Genomic DNA, 19,814 nt, shown 5'->3' with positions numbered 1-19,814 from the left:
CCAGGCGGCTGAGTGATACTGAGGTGCACATGGGAAGCTCTGCAGGGCAGCCCACAGCAATGCTGCCCATCCATGTCCAGCCTTCCAAGCATTGCACGGTGCTGGCATTCGCGGCAAGAAGGGCTTCTGCCATGGGAGTGAGGAGAAACAAAGGAAGAGTGGATGACAATGGAGAGGTTTGGGCTGCAGCAAAGGCATCTCTCATCTCTTGCAGATAGGGCTGAGCGGACACTGTGAGCTCTCTGTGTGTCCTTTTAAGTAGTGCTCTGCTAAGTTAGCCGTGACTTTGCATCCTGGTCTAAAGAGGCTGCTTTGCCTCACTGCAGGAGCTGCACCAGGCAGGCCAAATCTGCACTTTCTTGCCTGAACTGTGCTCAGAGAAAACCTCCTGCAACCAATAACCCCTCTTTCTGTGCTTGAATAACTCAGAGGCAGCCAAGTGAGGGCTGGCGCGAGAACAAGCAGCATCCACTGCAATCCTCTGGGATGCTGTTTCCAAAAATATGAGCCTGAGCACAGTGGCTGTGCGTGAAGCTGTCTCGTAGCCCCAGCTCTCCTATGGATGTTGCATTGTTCTGCAGGGAAGCATCCGACCCCAGATGCTGCGGCCAAGGGCATGGCTTCTCTGTTTTCAGGTGCTAATGGTCTCCTCCGGGAGGAATCGGAGCAGGAGTTCCGAGCAGGCAGGGCACTGCATGCCTTTGAAGCGTTTGGTTGTTAAATCCATTGCTGGGGCCTGAATGGTAAGTGCTCAGTATTCAGGCTCAGGGGAGCTAAGATCCTTTTTGAGCTACTAACAGTCTGACACTGCTCTGTCTTCTCAAATTCATTTTGCAGCTCCGATTCCCTGGTGAACACTAATCACTGGGCTGAGCACGAAGGGAAACGTTTGCTACAAATGGGAAGCCCAGAAGCCATTTCTCCTTAAACAGGCTCTCCGTGGACATCTTTGATCTGTTTTGGGGTGGCTTCTGATTCAACGGAAGACTCCTGAAGGCCAGCAGGAGAAATGGCAGTGAAGAGTTAGAGCAGCTTCCTAGAACAGGTCTATTGCGCATACAGATGCCGTGCTCAGTAGGGGATGCACAGGGCCAGACACCCATTGCATGCAAGGCCGGGGCTTCAGAGCCAATCTGAAGTTGCTTACGCTCCTGTAGCTGCAGCATTGATGTCTGTGGGATGCTGGACACAATCCATGGTCCTTAGTGCAGACCTTCCTGCTGCTCGTGGTTGACCATGGTTGTTCTTAGCCCATAAACTGTGGCTCAGCAGAGTAAGGTCTGGTAGTTCTGTGCAGACCAAACACATCCAGGAGGTTTCTGCCAGAGAGTTTCCCATGCACGCTGTGTGTTCAGATCTTTCCAGAAACATCATGGTGTTTTATCAGTTTGCAAACATCTCTACTGTTCAGACAGCAAGGGAAGCAAGGCATGGATGGAGTGCTGCTTCCTCCTGTCTTCTGGCACGCTGTTGATATTCTCAGTGCCCGTTCTGTCTTGTGGCTGTAAGTTATGCAATTTAATGATGTGCCGTGTTAAAAAATACATCCTTTGTTTTATGCATGAGGCTTTTTTTTTAATATATTTTTGACACTGTATTCTTACGCTGTAAAAAATGGAAAGCAGTCTTTTCCCATTCGTGCCTGCTATGTTACGGATGGCTTTATATGCCTCCCTGAGTTGTCTCTTTACAAACAGAAGGTCCTCATCTGGTAGACTCAGCATATGGAAGCTGCTCTGGATCCCTAATCAGTTTTATCATCTTCCTCATGACCTTGGCTAAGGGTGACCACCACTGCAAACACTGTTCAAAATGTGGCTCTGTGCAACGGCTTAATAGCATTCTTGTTTTGGATTGGATTCCTTTCTTAATAATTCCTTACATTTTCTCTCTTTTTTTTTTTATTTTATGATGGATGGGCTTTGAAGTGATGTTTTCAGAGAATTATCTCTAGTGCTGCCGAGATCTCCTCCCTGCATGTTAATAGCTAATTTAGTGCCCATCATTGTGTTTGTATAATTAGGGCTCTTTTTCCCCAAGTGCATTAGTTTCCTTTTGTCACCACTGAATTTCATTTGTCATATTATCTCCTGCCCACTCTTTGAGAGTGGCTTTAGCTCTAGTAAACCTGGCTGATGTGGAGAGGTCAGGAGACAGCACAGCCTCACTCTCTGCCCAGTTGGGTGACTCCTTATTCCAGCACCCCAAAGAGCAACATCCTCAGCATCTGTGCTCCTGTCCTGTGCTGTGAGGTGTGTGTGCCAATGGAGGTGTTACTCGTGCATTATGCACTGGCTGGTGGGTTTGAACTCCGGGTGCTGCTAGGGAATGCATCATGTTGCTGGGATTTTTTTCAGCTGGATGCTGAATTTTGCAGTTTGTGAGGCCTTGGCACTGCTGCCCAGGGAAGCTGTGGATGCCCCATCCATGGAGGTGCTCAAGGCCAGGTTGGATGGGCAGCTTGATCTGGTGCCTGATTTAGTGGTTGGCAACCCTGCCTGCAGCAGGGGGCTTGCAGATGGATGATCTTCGATGATCCATGGATGATCCAGGCCAAGCCATTCTATGATTCTATGCAGCTGGGACTAACAGGGCTGCTCAGCTCTTGGCTGGATCTGGGCACAAGAGAGTTCAGTGAGGTGGAGGGAGTGGAGTGAATCTAATCAAAGCTACAGCTCTGTGCAGGACAGTTAGAGGATCCAGGAGCCCAGACTCCACTGATGATGCCAGATTGTATGAGAAGGGGCAGCAGCTACAAGCATGGACTTCAGGAAAAAGCAGTTTCCATTCACTACCCAGCACCATCCACCCAAGACCTCACTGCACACAGCCACAGGTACCTTGCTTCACATTTGAGCATTGCCCTTTGGTGAGCAGGAGAGGCCAAAGAAGTCCCTGATAACCCCCAAAATCCTGTCCTGTGACATATAGCGTGCCAGGATTGCGGAGCCAGCTGCAAACTGCTGCCCATGACAGCTGGTTTTACTCTCCATGGCTCAAGAGGGATATGAGGAATAGACCTGTAGAGTGCTGCAGAGAAATACAAACGTGGTCCTGAGAGCCCTGAAAAATACCCTTCCATGAGAGGCTGAATGAGCTCAATATGTTTAGCTTCTCAAAAAGAAGATTAAGAGGTGAGATGATTACCGAAAGGAAATACCAGACTCTAAAGAGCTTTTTAATCTAGCGGAGAAAGGCATCACAAGAACCAGGAGGGTTAAACTGAAGCTAGACAAATTAAAAAATTAGGCATGTGTTTCTGAGTGATTAACCACTAGAGCAAGCTAATGAGAAAAGAGGGACTTCTCCATGTTTTGGAGTATGTCAGACAAGATGGTTCATTTTCTGGGCACTAGGCCTTCTCTGAAGAGCTGGATGGAAGTCAGGAACTCCGCTGAGCACAGCTTGTGATCCCAGCAGCCTCACAAGTCATGGGGGGGTCCATTGGCCCAGGGGTTGAGCCTGCAAGAGCCAGGAGTCTCCTTTGGACATTTCATCCGCTGCGATTTGCCCTGAGCCAATTCTGCAGCACCCACCAAGAGCGCGTAACCTTGCACACCCGAGCTCGCAGCGAGCCTCCAGCCCACGGCTCATTGAGGTTGATGTGCTTTCATTAACCAGATTAGCTGCTTTAATCTGCTGAAAGTGAGAGGCGGCGCTGCTCAAGAAGGCCACGGAGGGGCTCTTTCTGCTGAGAGGTGAGGGCAAGCTGTGGGGCTGCATGGAGGCAGCTGGGAGCCAGCTGGCTGCACAGGGACTGCTTCCCAGCACCCTTGGCTGCCCTTCCTGCATGCCCTTTGTAGGGACAGATTTCTCCCCTCTCCTCCCACCTGTTCTCCAGCCCTTTCCTTTGTATGGATGGAAGAGTGAGCGAGGGATTAAGCTGTTCCTGTGCTGTCCCCTGATCGATCTCCCCATTGCAGAGGCACGTGACCACGCATACACACTTCGCCTGAACGTGTTTGCATACACACACATCCACCCTTCGTTGTTTTGAGGGTTTTTTTTTTTTGCACTGAACAAAGCAATGTGGCAGCAAATGAATTTGGAGCCCTGAAAAGGAGGCTGTGGGAACGAGCCTGGCCTCCTGGCCCTCACCAGCAGTGCAATGACCCTTTGGTGCTGCTGGGAGACATCCAGCGTCTGTCCCTGACCCCATAGCTCTGCGGTCTGCCAGGCAGTGTGACTGCTGCTCTCCAGCCCTGCTTTAAACAGGTCAAGTTGGAGGGATCCCTCCATTGCTGGGTTGATTATTTCCATCCTCCTTCCACCACATGGGATGGGGAGCAGCTTGCTTGAGGACACCAGGATGCAAAGTTGGGATGCAGAAGCCAAAATCCCAGCCCTGAGCTCCTCCAGCCACTCCACCTGCCGTTCCCACTCTGCATTTTATTTCTTGGTGCTCTGTAGCTTTTTGCCCAAGGAGAAAAGGATCATGCAAATTATTTGCCCCAAGGGATCTGTGGGAGCTGTTTAAGCCAGCAAATGCTGCCTTCTCCCCAGCTGTGCCATGCAACTCAGTATGCTCATGAATTTCCCCTCCCCTAAGTGCAGGAAGGGGCTGACAGATGTTAACACACAATCAGGGTCTCAGGAGAGAGGAATTAAAGCCACACTGGACCCTTGGAAGACACACATTAGTGTCAGAAATATCTAATCAATCAGCTCAGAGCCTCCTGGGGTCAGAAGCCTCTTTGAAACTCAAACGGGGAATGGCTCCTAATGGGTTTTATTTTGATTGCTATAAATTGATTAGCGCTAAGATAAACAAGTTTTGTTTCCTTCTGAAAGCTCTAAATACGCTCTCGGGGAGGAGAGGCGGTGGAGTCTGATTGCTTCCCATTAGGACATCTTCCCTTCACTCCTGCCCCACCACCAGTTTGCACCAGGCATTTTTTTTTTCTGCAGAGGTGATGGATGCATCGTGCAAAGGAGGATGCAGGTTAGAAGAGAAAGTGTGAGCATCCTCTCTGCTTTTCCAGGGTGAGATGTGAGATGCAGCTTGGCCCTGGAGGGAAAGCATGCATGCTTGTGTGTTGGAAGCGTCACTGTGTTCGGAGCTTGGACGTTGGGTGCCTGCGTGGTTTTTGAGCTGTTGCAGCCTGGCAGCTGTGATGCAATTGGGAAACACTTTGTGTGGATGAGTGCTCTGCTATCAAGGAGCTTTCCCTGCAGGGTAGAGGAGGCTGCCTGCAATTGCACTCAGCTGGGAAAGGATGTTGGTGCTGGATTTTACAGGATCTGGGTGCATCCAGCCCCCATGCATGGTGTTGGTGACTGGGAGCAGCCCAAGAGGCAACTTTGGGCTCCAGTGTTCTCCTTAAAGCCCGTCTGTGCTGCCTGCATCTGTGTCTGCTCCCTTGCAGGCTCTGTCTTCACCCTGTAGCCCAGCAGTTCTCCCTGCTGCAGTCTGTGGTCCTTGTAACCCAATGTGTGCTTGCTAGAAATTCCTCTGTGCTCCCTCCAGCTTTATGTGCTCCCTACTGCTCATGTAGGCTTCCTACATCTTCTGTAGGTTCCTTGCACCCTTCCTTCCATACGTTCCATCTATGCTCCCTACAAACCATTGTGTGCTCCCTGCAGACCCACGTGTGCTGCATGCTGCTTGATGAGTGCTTCCTACAGCCTGCACATGTGCTCTCTGCAGCCTTTTTTTCTCCCTGCAGTCTGGTTGTGCTACCTACAGCCTGTTTGTATTCCCTACAGCCTGTTTGTGCTCCTTATAGCCTGCATGTGCTTCCTACAGCCCCAGTGTTGCTCCCCACCAGTCCATTAGCATTCCCTGAAGCCTGTGTGTTCACCTTACAATGCTCCTGTGCTCCCTTCTGCCCTGCATGTGTACTCCCTACAACCCCAAGGTATTCCTTATACCCCGTGTTTTCTCTCTGCAACATTCTTGTGCTACTTACAGACTCCGTTTTGCTGCCTATCCTATCGCATGTGCTCTCTGCTGCCCTGCGTTTTCTCCTTACATCCCATGCGTATCCCCTGCAGTCTGCTCTGTTACACCCCTTTGTCTGCTCCCTACACCCACATCCAGACCCTGCGTGCTCCTTACATCCATGAGTGTTCTCCATAGACCTGTGTATGCTTGCTTCTGTGCACCTTGCAGCCCTACGTGCGTTCCCTGCACTCCCATATGTGCTCCTTGGGGAACGGCTCTTTGCTCCTATCCCTCTTATGCTGATGGAAATTCACAGCAAGCAGCTCCATGTATTGACTTGGCTTTGTTCATATGCCTTCAGTCGTGTGTCTGTCCCAACCAGAGGCACACTGCTGAGATGAGGACAGTGCTGTCCCTCTTGTAGTGCCTTTGCACTGTGGTGGCACAGGGGACAGTGTCATGCAGCTGCGCAGTGAAGCCCAGGAGATAACACAGTTCATATTTCTGTGCTGAACAGGGAGCTGACATTAATGAACAGCTAATTAACAACGCAGGGCTTGATGGTTGCAGTGTCAGCGTCCCTAATTAGTCTCACACTAATCTGCTTTAATTAACTGTCCCTGTCGCAGTTTTAATTTAATTTTCAGCTCTAGACCAGAGATAGCAGTCCTGTGACTGGTTTCCAGTAACACAGCACTGTCTGTAGTGGGACAGACTGGCAGGGCAGTGATGGTGGCCCAGCACAGGCACAGGGGAGAAGCACATCAGTAGCTGCCCCATGCTCTTCCATATGCTGCTTTGCCTGCATCTCCCTTGTTTCATGGCATAATGAGCTAATGAGTAATTGGTGCAGCCACGGTCTGGGCCATGAGGCTGTTGTACCATTCACTGCATGGAGGTGTCTCTAACCAGAGATGCACAGCATTGTGTGAGATCTCCACCAGACATGCATGTTAGCAGGGGCAGCTGGAGGACAGCCCCCCTGGGACCAGCTCAGCTGGCACTGCTCCTTCCTTGGCCAATAGGTTTAGAGCACAAGTATTTCCCATGTGGACCCAATAATATCTCAATTCCTTGGCACCAATTCCAAGCCGTGGCTTGCACCCTGCTAGAATGAAGGGCACAGGTGTGTCAGGATGGGATGTTTGGGGTTTTACACTCCATTAGTGAAGACTGCACCAGGAACTGGCTGGGAAGTACTGCAGCCTGGCTCTGCTTTCCCATCTCTTGCTCCTCCTTCACCAGGCAGGTCACAAGCCTTTTCAAATTCATCATCTTAGGGGCCATGCTCATCTGTGAAGAGTTGAAGCTTGGCAGCATCCCCGAGAACTGTGCACTCCTGAGCTTTGGATTAATGGGGCTCTGCCATCTGTCCTGTTTGCAAGCCTGCCTGGAATTGCTCCAGATGCCTTGAGCCTTGAAGAAAAACCTTCTCTGACCACATCCCCTTCTGCAAATGCTTCCTATCTAGACAAGCGGGGATGCTTTTCTGTTTGTCCAGCGTGGCACTCAGTACCAAGGATGCATTTGGGAGTATGGTCACCCTCACCAGCAAATGAGTGAATGCCTGTGCTCCCACTCTGCAAAGTAACCAGTAATCCAAGCTCCCTGTGAATGAAATCCCACCATACAAAGAGCATATTTCACGGGAACTTGGTACCATTTCTTCCACTGAATGCCCCTGCCAGTGGTGCCGTCATCTTTATGAAGTCAGCATCAAGCTAAGTATCTCTTACCCTTAGGAATCATGTGCTACAATATTATTGGTTTGTCTGGTCTCCCAAAACAGTCCCTCTGTGGCTGGTTTAATAAACTTCAGCACTTGCATCACGGAGTTTTCCTTGGCTGAGTGCTAAAGCTCTTGGGTACTGTTATCTAATGCTGGCTGGCACTGGGAGCTGATGGCAGATATTCTTCCAACTTTCAGGACGAATGGAAAATTGTAAGGAATTGGCAGTTGTGCAGTGATCCTTCTCTCTGCACACGCAGTGGTTTCATTATATACCTCCCTCCTTTCTGTGTCAGAACGGAGAATTTCTGTCCCAGCTCCCTCTAGTTGAGAAGGAAAAGTGGTGGAGAAAAGCTTTCAAGTGTGGAAGGTGCATTTTGGTGGATACGGATAAAAGCATATAAGGGGAGTAGGAGCTGTTGAAAATTGCCTCCTCCTGACTGTGTTTTCTCCCCAGACTCAGGAGGCTTGGCCTCAGGTTGCCATACAACACTCCTCCTGATGGATACAGGCAGGTCATTATTTGAGGCTGTTTTTCCTACATCAGAGCATCCATACAGAGGAAGTTACCAGCAAAATAGGAATCAGGAGACCGTGGGTTCAACCTCTCCTTTGTTCTCATTGGTGTTGATCCCTTGTACCCATCAGTACTGCACAGAACTCCTGCCCGACCCATGCACTGAGCATGGAGACAATGCCAGCAGCAGAAACCCTCATTAAAGCCGAGCCATTTGGTTTCTGCTTTACCTCCCCATTTGCTGTTTCTATCTGTGACCCAAAGCACCCAGCAGTTTGATATTTTTTTTTTATACTTATTTTTCAGCTTTTGCACCAAGTGTGCCAAAAGTCCCATTGCGTTCTGCGTCTCCTCTCCAAGCCACTGCCATGGCTTGTTTGGAATGTGAAGATTTTCTCCTTGTTTTCCCTTCAGAAAGTCCTGTTTATTGAAGTCAGCTTCAAAGAGGGAAGAAATAATTCTCCTCTGTGACAGTTTCCTATCCTACTTTCTGGTTGTAATAAGAATTTTGTCTCCTCCTGGGTTTGCTGTGAAAGGAGATTTCTGGGAGAAAACCTGATAAATATTCTCAATTCCGCACAATTCAGTTTGGAGTGAAGCAGGATAATAGAGTAGTTGCTTCCCTCAGCAGTAATAGTCAATGGAGATGAGATGGAGTCGAATTGCTTTGGTTCATTTTGGGTTTTTTTATTCCCTGGGCATTCCTCTAGGAAGGCAGGAAGAGGATGGGGAAATATTTGGGAGAGGATATCATTTTGGGGAGGAATCTCTGAATCCTCCAAGTGGTGCAGTTGTGTGTTGGCTTCCAAATCTGCTCTGGCAGAGCAGAAGCAGTGATTTGGTGATCTCGGAGGTCTCTTCCACACTTAACGATTCTGCAGTTCTGTGAGTGGGTTGGACATCTGTTGGATGGTTGGACTGGGTGATCTTGGAGGTCTTTCACAGCTTTCATGATTCTGTCATTCTGTGATGTTTTAGTGGGCATGGCGGGGATGAGTTGATAGTTGGACAGGGTGAACTTGGAGGTCTTCTCCAGCCTTAATGATTCCATGACATGGGTTAGTGGGCATGGTGGGGATGGGTTGGTGGTTGGACTTAGATCATCTTGGAAGCCTTTCCCAATTGTCACGATACTGTGACTGGTTTTTAGCAAAACATCTGTCACATGCAGGGAAAGAGCTCTCCTAGCAGCTTCTTTTCTCCCCTTGCTGATCTCTCATGCGCTGATCAGCAATAGCCTACGTGCACACAGCTGCCTGTTACTGCAGAAGCCAGTGTGCTCCCATGCCCTGCCTGTCCTCTGCACGTGGGGAAAAGCTGGCACGTGGTTGTGTGCTGCAGATGCCGTGGTGACGCACAGAGAGGGGAGAGCTTGGGGGCTGGGGGGTGAGGAGGGGGCGCTCGAGAAGCTTTAATGCTGCCATTTCCAAACATTCCAGCACTCCACTCAGCACGTTTTTTTTTAAAATCACCTCTCCCCATCGTGAATTTTCCCGATTAGAACACTTCATGTGTTTTATTTCATCTGCAGGACTCAGATAGCAAGCTGACTGCTCCTAAATAATGCTTTGGACAGACAGACAGACTGTATAAACACGAACGGACACAGTGATAGACACTAGAGTTCCATTTATACCCTCTCTCATGACTCACTGTCTCCCTGGCTTTCCAAGCACTCCTCTTCCCTTCTCCAGCCCTGGCTCAGTGCTGATACAGCCCATGTAGGGGAGGCTGTGTGTAAATCCTCCTCTCCTTGCAGCAGGGCTTTCAGCTGAGCCACAGCTTTTCTGCAGATCGGGTGACTTGAGGCACAGTGAGTTTGCTTTTTTTGCAGTTCCCTTTGCAGACTCAGAACCTGCAGGTTCAAAGCTTGTTACACCAGAGAAAGGGCAAGCTTGACCACCAGCCTCATTGCTGTTTGGGACGGTTGGTTGTGCAGGTCTACCTGGGGTGTGTTTCTCAAGCATCTGGTGAGTTCTGTCCCCATGGTGTCCCCTGCTGTCTGTGTGCAAGGTGAGCCCCGTGGCACGCTGCCGTTCTGCAGTGGGTCATTGCCAGATGCATCTACTACAGCTCAGGTCACTGGGGAAGCCTTGAAGGCACACAGGGGCCAAAAATGTGCCTGTTTGGATATGTGTGAATCAGAGCTGGCAGGGACAGCTGGACGTTGTAAGGGAGCTGAGGTTCTGTGGTCTGTGAGGTGACAGCACCTGGGGACTCTGCTTTGGAGAAGGGCTCTGCTATTTGAGTTAGCAGGCTGTCGCTTTAAGAAAAGTGAAAACCCAAGTTTGCTCCCTGAGTTGTGCCTACAAATGACTGTTTGACCTCTGTGCTCTTGTTAGAAGTGGCTCTTTTTGCCTCCAGGCCAGCAGCGTGTCTGCGTAATCCCATTCGCTGTGCATGCATCCCTGCAGCCAGGAAACGGTGGTCCATTGAGCAGGGGGCAGGAGGAGCATTCAGGGGCTTGGAATAGGAAAGTGTGGGTGGCAATGGGCTGCTGCATTGACAGGAGGGCATGTCAGCTCCTGGGGAGAAGCGCAGAGCTCCAGGTGGGTCTCAAAGTGTCAGAGCGCTGCATCATTTCGGCTCAGGCTGACAGTGCGCCCACACTGCAGGGTTGGTGCTTCATAAATACACAAGCAGCCTATAAAGTGTTTTGGAAAGCAGAGGTGGATGCTGTGCTGCTGCCCTGGGCGCTCTGACCTCCCTTCCCTGCTTGCTGCAGGCTGGGAAGTTAACTGTGGACCTACACCCTCAGTGATTTCAACCACCATAACTAAGCCTTGTTAATCAGCCCTTATGCCAGCTCCACTCAGCACCGACTGCTGACAAAGAACAATGTTGTCATCTGGAAAGCGGTGCTGGCACTTAACCAGCTGGCTGGGCTGGAAGCCTGTCTAAACTGGGTGCTAAGCTGCGTTAAAACGGAACGATGAAACGTGCCTGCTTTGAGCTTTCCTGCCCAGCTCCACCTGGAAAAGCTTCTTGTGTCCCTCTGGGCTCTGCAGGGTGGGAGGGCACTGCCAGGGTCCAGGCAGATCAATGGGGAAATGGTGCCATCAGAACTCCTGTATGGTTTTGAATTGGGGAGGGGATGCCCCTCGGAGCCCCTGGTTTGGGGACTCCTGACCCTAAAGCTGCTCCTCCTGGCTCAGCTCTCCATGGGCACAGTGCGTGGAAGGTCCACTTGAAGGGCTCTCATCCAGGAAAAGCTCCCTTTTTGCTTTCATGTTTCCTTTAGGATTAAAGCCATTCTCCTTGGGCTCTAAACATGGAATGTTTGTCAAGTTTACGAGCGCTTTTAGAGAGGCTTTTAGAGAGTGCATCCTCTACCTTCTTTTATAGGGCTGAGATAAGATTATCTTTGTTTTAACACCAATTAAAGCAGGAAGGGTTTATGGGATTAGGGGTTTTCCATCAGTGCAACTTTGATGTCACCACTTGCTTGCTCAGTTTGCTTCTTCCTTGTGTTAAAAGGCTGGGAGCCGTTCCTGTAATGGTTAACATACCACCCTCCGGAGGCAGAGCTCTCCCAGGCAGAAGCTTTGGGAAACATTTAAACAAGACCAAACAAAGTAACAGAATGTGAAAGTCCTAAATTCTTCTGGAGACCACTCGGAGGAAACGGGCTGACTGCCTGAACAACCGGCCTGTCAGTGCAAAGCACGGCAGTGTTTACAGCTCGCGAGATAGGACGTGCTTTCTGCTTTCTGGAAAGCGTATTTTTCAATACTAAGATAAAATAAATGGCTGTAATGTAAGGAGTCTAAAGCTGAAGCTAAACAACCCCACAGTTTTGCAGGCAGTGGCTGGAGCGTGTGTCGGTCCATACTCTGCACTGTGTGAAAGCATGAGGGTGAATGAGGAGAACATGACATTCGGTACATCTGCTCGCACGTAACTGCTCAGAAACAACGTTGTGGTTTGGCACCTTGTCTGGCTTTGGCTGGCATCACTCCATACGGATCACCCCGTGACTCCCAGGGCAATGCTGTTTTCCAGCACCTCAATCTCTGGGTTCTTAGATGCATGACAGGCTGCTGAGATAAGGTTTGGGGGTTAAAACTGCTCACTACGGGGCAGCACGCTACATTACCCACTGTGCTGGGGATGGGAGCTCTCCTAGACCATCAGGGTCCAACCTGGTGGACTTTCAAGAGGCATTTGGATATGAATCTGAATGGTTTGAGTTGGAAGGGACCCTTAAAGGCCATCTGGTCCAACTCCCCTGCGGTGAACAGGGATGCCCACAGCTCCTTTGGTGCTCAGAGCAATAAAATGCTTGAACTTCTGGTTAGCCCTCAAGTGATCAGGCAGTTGGATTGATATCTTTGTAGGTCCCTTCCACCTGAACTGTTGCAATTACCATTCAGGAGAGCACTGCTGACTGCTGTTCTTCAGGCATCTGCAGGAGCAAAGAGATCCAAAGCCCTTCTGACCTGTGAACTCTTAGCTTAATGTCGGCTTCGTGCAGGAAAGCTTGCTTCTGGAAGTGCACTGTGAATGTCTTTGGGACTGGCAGCTGCCCTTGGTGAACGTACAGCTCCTGAAAGGTTTGGGGCTCAAGCTTGCCCTTTGGATCAAATCATAGAATTGCTTAGCTTGGAGGAGACCTTGAAGAGCATGCATTCCAATCCCTGCTGTGGGTTGGTGCCCCCACCACTCATGCTGCTCAGAGCCCCATCCGTAGCCTTGGGCACCTGGAGGGATGAGGCACTGACAACTCTGGGCAGCAGTGCCAGGGCCTCACTGCTCTTTAAGTAGAGAAGATTGTCTGCTCTAGCAGCCTTGGTTGTCTGCTCTAGCAGCCTTGCCATCCACAATCTGAAGCTACTGGGAAAACCCTGTTCCCCTGGGCTCAGGCAGGGATGGAGAGCTTTCCATTTCTCTTTAAGAGCCCCCCTGACAGGTCAGGGATGCTGAACCATGAGCAGCAGGTAAGAAATTCCAAGCATTTCTCACTGACAGCTAAATTCCCATCACAACTGATGGATGTGCCTCCCAGAGCAGGGGGGCTTGCAGGTGTGCGTGCCCACAGGTGTGGTGGTCTAGCCAGATGCTTGAACTCCTCACAGTGCTTGCAGGGAGATGACCTTGTGAACTCCATAGCAGGGATTTACTGGCAAGCTCCTGGCATGAAGGCTGTGAGATGCAAGGGTTTGGCACTGGGACAGAGCTGCAGGGGTTTAGATGAAGGTGCTCCCTCCCTGAGGTCATCCTGGGGAGTGTGCTGGTGCCCTTGCAGGAGAGCAGGGGGATAGAAGTGCCCAGGCTCCACAGGATAACCAGCAACAGTGGTGTCCAAAAGCCTGAACTCCTTGGCCATCCCTTCTCTTGCTCTTTGGAGCCTGTTTTAGGGTATCCTGGCTGAAAGGCTGGGGGCATTTTTTTCCCTTACAGGGCCTTCCAGTGGTGCTTCCCAAACAGGGTATCGCTCTACCCTGCCTTGGACTCTCTATACCTTTGTGACATCCCAGCCCTAAGGTCCCAATGCACCCCCATGCTGACTTAGTAGTGCCTCTGCACCAACCCACAGAGCTGGTGCATCCCACTTGCAGGCTGTGCACACTCAGTACCATCCCAGTGCATCTGATGTGGCCTCAGGGCTGTCATGAAGTGTCTGCAAAGAGGGATTAGAAACCAGAGGTGTTGAGTTGATTCACGTTCCTCTTAAACCAAGCAGCCAGTGGCGAGCTGCAAGTATGCAGAGTGCAATGGGGAAGTCCATGCTGGAAACACTTCTATGGTAGTTGTGTCTGGAGGTGCTCTGGGCACCTTGTCCCTGGGCTGGGACAAGGATGAGGTGACCTGGGGAGTGATGCTGGGGATTAGTATTGCAGGGTGTGTTTCAGAGCCTTGGCATCTTCTCCAGGGAGGCAGGAGCAGCAGTGCTGTGTGCTGGACAAAGTGATGTGGTCCAATCTGGTACCTTTCTAAGAGCTGTTAGCAATGGGAAGATGATTTTCCAGACCTGTGCTGTCAGCTTCTCTTCCTGTCTTATGGAGAATGAGTGGGTTTATCAGGAACATTTGCATTGTGCATTCTTACTTTATTGACAACTCTTTAATTCACATCGCAGAGGTTGGCTGAGCTCTGCATTCCTCTTCAGTTAATCTCATTTAACCCCATTTTCCCTCCTGCATTTCTGTTCTCTTGCTCTCCAAACGCTGTCACTGTCGTTGGCAGTGACAGCACCTGGCAATGGGATTAATTGCTTATCTCAAGTATGAGGTAACACTGTGGGCTGCTAATTACATTTATCAGGAGGGAAATTGGAAGAATTGCCCAGGGGAAGGCTGTCCCACGAAGGATGAGCGTTGAGAGCTGGTCCTACAGGTCCAGGATCCTGTCTTTTCAGAGCTAGCAGCCAACTCTACTGCCAAGTGCAGGAGTTATTTTTGTCTGTTTTGGAAGAAAGAGGCACGGCTCATGAAAGGAATAAGAGGTAAAACTCCAAACTGGTTGGACAAAGTCATAAATACCCCACAGCCACTGCGAGCAGCAGACTCGAAGTGCTGGTGGAGGGGACTCTCCTTTCATGCCCTGTCCTTCAGTTTGGGAAAAACTCTCCTGTTTTTCCCAATTGCCCTCACACTGGTTGACCCAAAAGCACCATGCAGGAGAAAGGAGATGGCAGAGCCCCAACAGCTCGGGACTGTGGAGTCATCCTGGCCTCCACCCCACAACAAGATGGGAGGCAGCTGGAAGATAAGGCTGGGGATGTAAGACTCAGAGCCTTGCTTGAGTGGAGGAGGGCTGCCTGGAGATAATGGTGGACAAAGAGAGCTGAGGAAGGGTGTTCATCAGAACCAACAGCGTGGATTGAAAGAGCTGCCATTCAGTGATCTGCTGTCTCTTGACGTGATTTCGGAACGCTGCAGCGGAGTCACACCAAAATGTTCTCATTTTGCAGGGTTATTTGTTGCCTTATCTGTATGGGGATGAAGAAAGTTGCCAAAAATGCTGATCATTTAAGGGCATGTGAAAAGAGTTCTAGCAGCCCAGCTTGGTCAGAGTGGAGTAATTATGTATATTGCTTGTATTGCATGTCAGTAATTGGTATTAGTACAGGAACCCTGCTATCATTTTGGGTGCAGAGCCACCTTCATCTCTCTGTAACAGAGATACTCACAACACCTTTCCCAGCAGTGTGACACCCTCTGAGATGGGTTAATACTGAGAGACACTGGGAACAGGATCAGAAAAGGAGTCAAAAGCCTTAGAGGATGGGGGACCATGGGGATGAAAAGATTCATGAACATGAGACGGGGGAGAAGCCGGCTTTCCTGCAGATTTCCAGCAGATCCTTTGACTTCAGGAGTCCAAAGGGACTCCTGAAGCATGCAGGGTAGGGTATTTTTCTGTTTTCTTGTTGAAAACCCAAGATAATGTTGAAGGTAAGGGTTGAAAACAGAGAAAATTCCTATTTGTGTGTTTGTTTTTAAATTAAAAATAAGCACTTCTAGTAGCTCTTGCTTACAGCAATCCTGGGAACCTGGACGACCTGATCTAGTGGTTGGCAACCCTTCCCATGTCGAGGAATCATCTTTAAGGTCCCCTCTCCAACCTAAGCCATTCTATGGTTCTATGATACGATTCACTCCTGACCATATGTTTTTCCTGGGCTGTTTTTTTGTTCTGCCTCATTCCTGAAAGCCTTGATGGTGAACTGAAGTAGAAGTTTATTGAACTCATTTTAGTGCAGAAACCACCTGCCACCCCCAGGCTCTTCATGCTGCATGAGAGATCAACAGTGGTGAAAGTCACAACGGAGTGCAGTCACCGAGAGCCGTGCTGATAAATGGTTATAGCCAAGCTTTTGCATTGGCACTGGTGACCCACTGGGTTGGAAAGGGCCTTCTAGTGCTGTAGGCTTTGCAACAATACTTTTAGCCTTATGCACCATATCTGTTAATGCTATATTTCAAGTTGTGGCCCAGCCTTCACCACCCATCTGCTGCAAGGCAGCACGTGAGCCACTCTGGCACCCATCATGCCTGGCTGAACATGCATTTTTTGAGTGGCTGTTGCTAACGATGTGGCTTCATCTGTGAGTAGCTAGACCCCAGCAAACTGCTGCTTGCGTGTGATGGCATGATTAGCAATGGTATAAACGAAAGGAAACTCATGGAGACTCTTACATGAATGTGGGATTCTTAGGAAGAGTCAGCATTGCTTTGTGCAGGTCAGTTCCACCTCCAGCAGGAGGGAAGAGCTCCACCCTAAAAGGTTTTACTAGAAAATAAGCAGCCCAGCTCATGCCATCCTCTTTGAGAGACTTTGGTCTGATTTGGTGCAGCCATTCCAAACTTCTTGCATGATAGCAGATAAAAATCCCCTTTGCTGTCCTAAGACTTGGTCGGTGGACCTTGTTTTTGCATTTGTGGTTGGGAATGCAACAGGGGAGACCTACATAGAGACCCCATCTCAACCTGCCTTTTCAGGGTCTTAACACCAGCTGCTCTTTCTCCACTCTGTTCATTTCAACTTGTCAGGTTTTGGCTTTGGATGCTGCAACGCCCCAAAGAGCTTTTTCCAGCAGCACTGCCGAGCTCTGGGCATCCTCGCCAGCCCTCCTTCCTCACAACTCACCATCGCTCTTGGTTCTTTTCCAGGCTGCCCATCAGGGACCTTCAAGGCCAGCCAAGGAGATGAAGGATGCGTCCATTGCCCAATTAACAGCCGGACGACTTCGGAAGGGGCCACGAACTGCGTGTGCCGGAATGGATATTATCGGGCAGATGCTGACCCTGTCGACATGCCCTGCACCAGTATGTGGGCTCCAGGCAACTGGGGAGGGGAGGCACAGAGCTGGGGGAGGAGGCGTGCATCAGCCAAAGCAATTAGGGTGACTCAGAGCTCTAAGCTGTGGGATGACTTCACTCTGGGGCTGCTCCTGAATGCTAAGTCCTGGCTGTAGGCACTCAGGAGTTTAGGGCAAGGGCAAGGAATCAGAAAAAATACCAAAAATGTCAGGTGAATTTTGTCGTGGGTACTGTGTGGTCAGTTTAGCAGGGATGGGTCTGAGTTAAGAAGGTAAGTTTGGTTCCCACTCCTGCTTTTGGCTGTTCAGCTTCCTGCACACATCCCTGTGACACCAAGAGAGTCACAGAATCATGGAATGGCTTGGCTCGGATGGAACTGTAAAGCCATCTAGTTCCCTTGCCAAGAGCTGGTTGCCCCCCACCACACTGGGCTGCTCAGGGCCCCATCCAACCTGGCCTTGGGCACCTCCAGGAATTGGGCACCCACAGCTCCCTGGGCAGTTTGGACTCCATAATTAGCAGCCTATTCTTCCTACTATCTAATCTAAATCTCCCCTCATTCAGTTTAAAACCACTCCCGTGTGACCTTTCTCTATCAGACCATATAAAATATTGTCTTCCTCCTGTTAATAAGCTTCTGTAAGGGCTAGAATGGCACAGTGAGGTCTCCCAGGAGTCTTCTCCAGCCTGAACAAGCCAAGCTCCCTTAACCCTTCTTCATAGGAGAGGTGTTGCAACCCTCTGAGCTTCTTTGTTGTTGAACCCCACTCCTTTTACATAGACCTACATCTCAAGGTTGTCAAGATCCAGCAAGAGAAGCAGCTGGGCTCAACGCAGGGCGAATCCTTGCTCGGGATGGGTTCTCATAGCATAGAGCAGAGCCCTTGTTCTTACACTTTTCTCTCTATTCCCATCATAGCCATCCCATCTGCCCCCCAGTCTGTGATCTCCAGCGTGAACGAAACCTCCCTGATGCTGGAGTGGACCCCACCACGAGACTCAGGGGGCCGGGAGGATCTGGTGTACAACATCATCTGCAAGAGCTGCGGGTCGGGCCGGGGGGCGTGCACACGCTGTGGGGACAACGTGCAGTTTGCCCCACGCCAGCTGGGTCTGACAGAGCCTCGCATCTACATCAGCGACCTGCTGGCCCACACGCAGTACACCTTCGAAATCCAGGCTGTGAATGGCGTCACCGACCAAAGCCCCTTCTCCCCGCAGTTTGCATCAGTGAATATCACCACCAACCAGGCTGGTAAGAGGCCCTGTCTCCTGTCAGACCCCCGTGGGAAGGGGAGGTGGGGGTGTGGGGACTGAACGCATGTGCTGGATGAAGCTCTGTGGTATGAGCAGGGCCTGAAGGGGAGGTGGAGTGGGGTGAGATGTGGTGTGATGTCTCTTGCTCTGTGGTAAGCAGATGCAGTGGCCTGGCAATTCCTGGACAAAACATAGAATCATATAATGGTTGACTTGGAAACGATCTTAAAGGGCCCCCAACTCCAGTCATTACCAATGGCCTTGAGCACCTCCAGGGATGGGGCGCCTTCAGTTCTCCGGATGGGTTCTGAGTACCAAGAATTTCCTCCTAACATCTAACCTAAATCTCCTCTCTTTTAGTTGAAAACCATTCCTCCTTGTCCTATCACTATCTGCCCATGTAAAAAGTCGGTTTCGCTCCTATGTATAAACTCAACCAAAGGGAATCCCTTGAATATGAAAAATATCCCCTATTTCTGTGTGCCCCAAGACAGAGCTGCCATGCCAGCCACTGCAGCAGTCTAGCTCGTGTCACTGTCCTCTGGTGTCTCAGCATTTCCCTCTGGCATTGGACCCATAATCATTTCTTTGGTGCCAGCAGGCACACACGCTGTAGGTGCCTTTAATCCTCATTGCTGGCAGCGTTGCAGACACAGCAGCAGCTCACACTGCTGCTGGCAGCCCCTGTTGGTGCTCCTGGTTCCTGAGGAGAGAAGGTAATATCGGCTCGAGTGTTTTGACACAAGCTGTCATCTCTGCTCCAACTGCAGAGAAAGTGCAGCCTCTGGCCCAAGCACCAGAACAGGCCGTGAAAACAGAGGAAAGCTGTAGAGATGGGAGGCTGTGAGCCAGCTGTACAGGATTGCTGCCTGGAAAACTGCTCCAGATCCTGTGCTGCTGCAAGCCACCTGCCATGCTCACAAGCCCCTCTCTGCTGTGCTTGGTGAAGAAGACAACACAGCAAAGCTGTAATGGTTTCTCTTTGGGTTGCCAGCTTCTGTGCTGGCCCAGGGGGCTGGGGAAAGGGATGTGCTGGGGTTGCTGGCAGTGCTGTTTCCTAGGAGAGCTGCAGGTGGCAGCTGTGCTGGTGGCTGGGTGGCCTGCAGACCTGCTCTCCCTGTCCTGCCTGGAAGCCATCTGGACCTGGAGCACCTCTTGGGGCCAGGCCTGAGCTTAATCCTATTGCACGGTGGAAGCACATCAATATGGTGTGAGGAAGCAAGCAAGTGGTTGATCTGAACACTGCAGACTGTGTGCAGGGAGTGTGAACGTTCCCCAGGGTTCCTGGACACTACGAGAACTTCAGCACCAAATTGGATGAGTGTGGACTGTTGCATTGGCACAGAGCTGCCTGGAGGCTGTGTTGTGTGCTTGCTGCAGGGTGCGGATGGTGGTGTGGGGTGTTGGTAAGGCAGTGGTGGTGCAGATGGGCATGGGTGGGTTGGGCGCACACAGTGCTGAGAGAGGTAACGTGCAAAAATGTTTCGGTCACCCATGAACTGTCTTGATGAAAAGCAGAAAGCTGAGCTGAAGGTGAATCCTCTTTCAGTCCCCTGATCATCATCCTCCTTGTTTGATACTCCTTCATTATCAGGACTCACACTTCTCAGCCTGTGTGATATCTCCCTTAATGTATCTATTCATTAGCACTAAACAGTAACT

At 50.4% G+C, this 19,814-nt stretch overlaps 1 protein-coding gene across 4 annotated transcripts in view; it reads left to right on the top strand.

Annotated features, from left to right (window-relative positions):
- EPHB2 (EPH receptor B2) overlaps positions 1-19,814 on the top strand; it is a 106,851-nt gene that overhangs the window by 48,220 nt on the left and 38,817 nt on the right. For all 4 annotated transcript variants that reach the window (XM_048967623.1, XM_048967621.1, XM_048967622.1 and 1 more), the window contains exons 4-5: positions 16,746-16,901; positions 17,815-18,150. In XM_048967623.1, coding sequence (XP_048823580.1) covers positions 16,746-16,901; positions 17,815-18,150 — 492 coding nt within the window. The remainder of the gene's footprint in view (positions 1-16,745; positions 16,902-17,814; positions 18,151-19,814) is intronic.

Source organism: Lagopus muta, chromosome 21 (assembly GCF_023343835.1).
Source record: "Lagopus muta isolate bLagMut1 chromosome 21, bLagMut1 primary, whole genome shotgun sequence".
Lineage (NCBI taxonomy): Eukaryota > Metazoa > Chordata > Aves > Galliformes > Phasianidae > Lagopus > Lagopus muta.
Note: the sequence above shows the minus strand (reverse complement) of the source record. Positions and strands in the feature narration are given on the sequence as shown.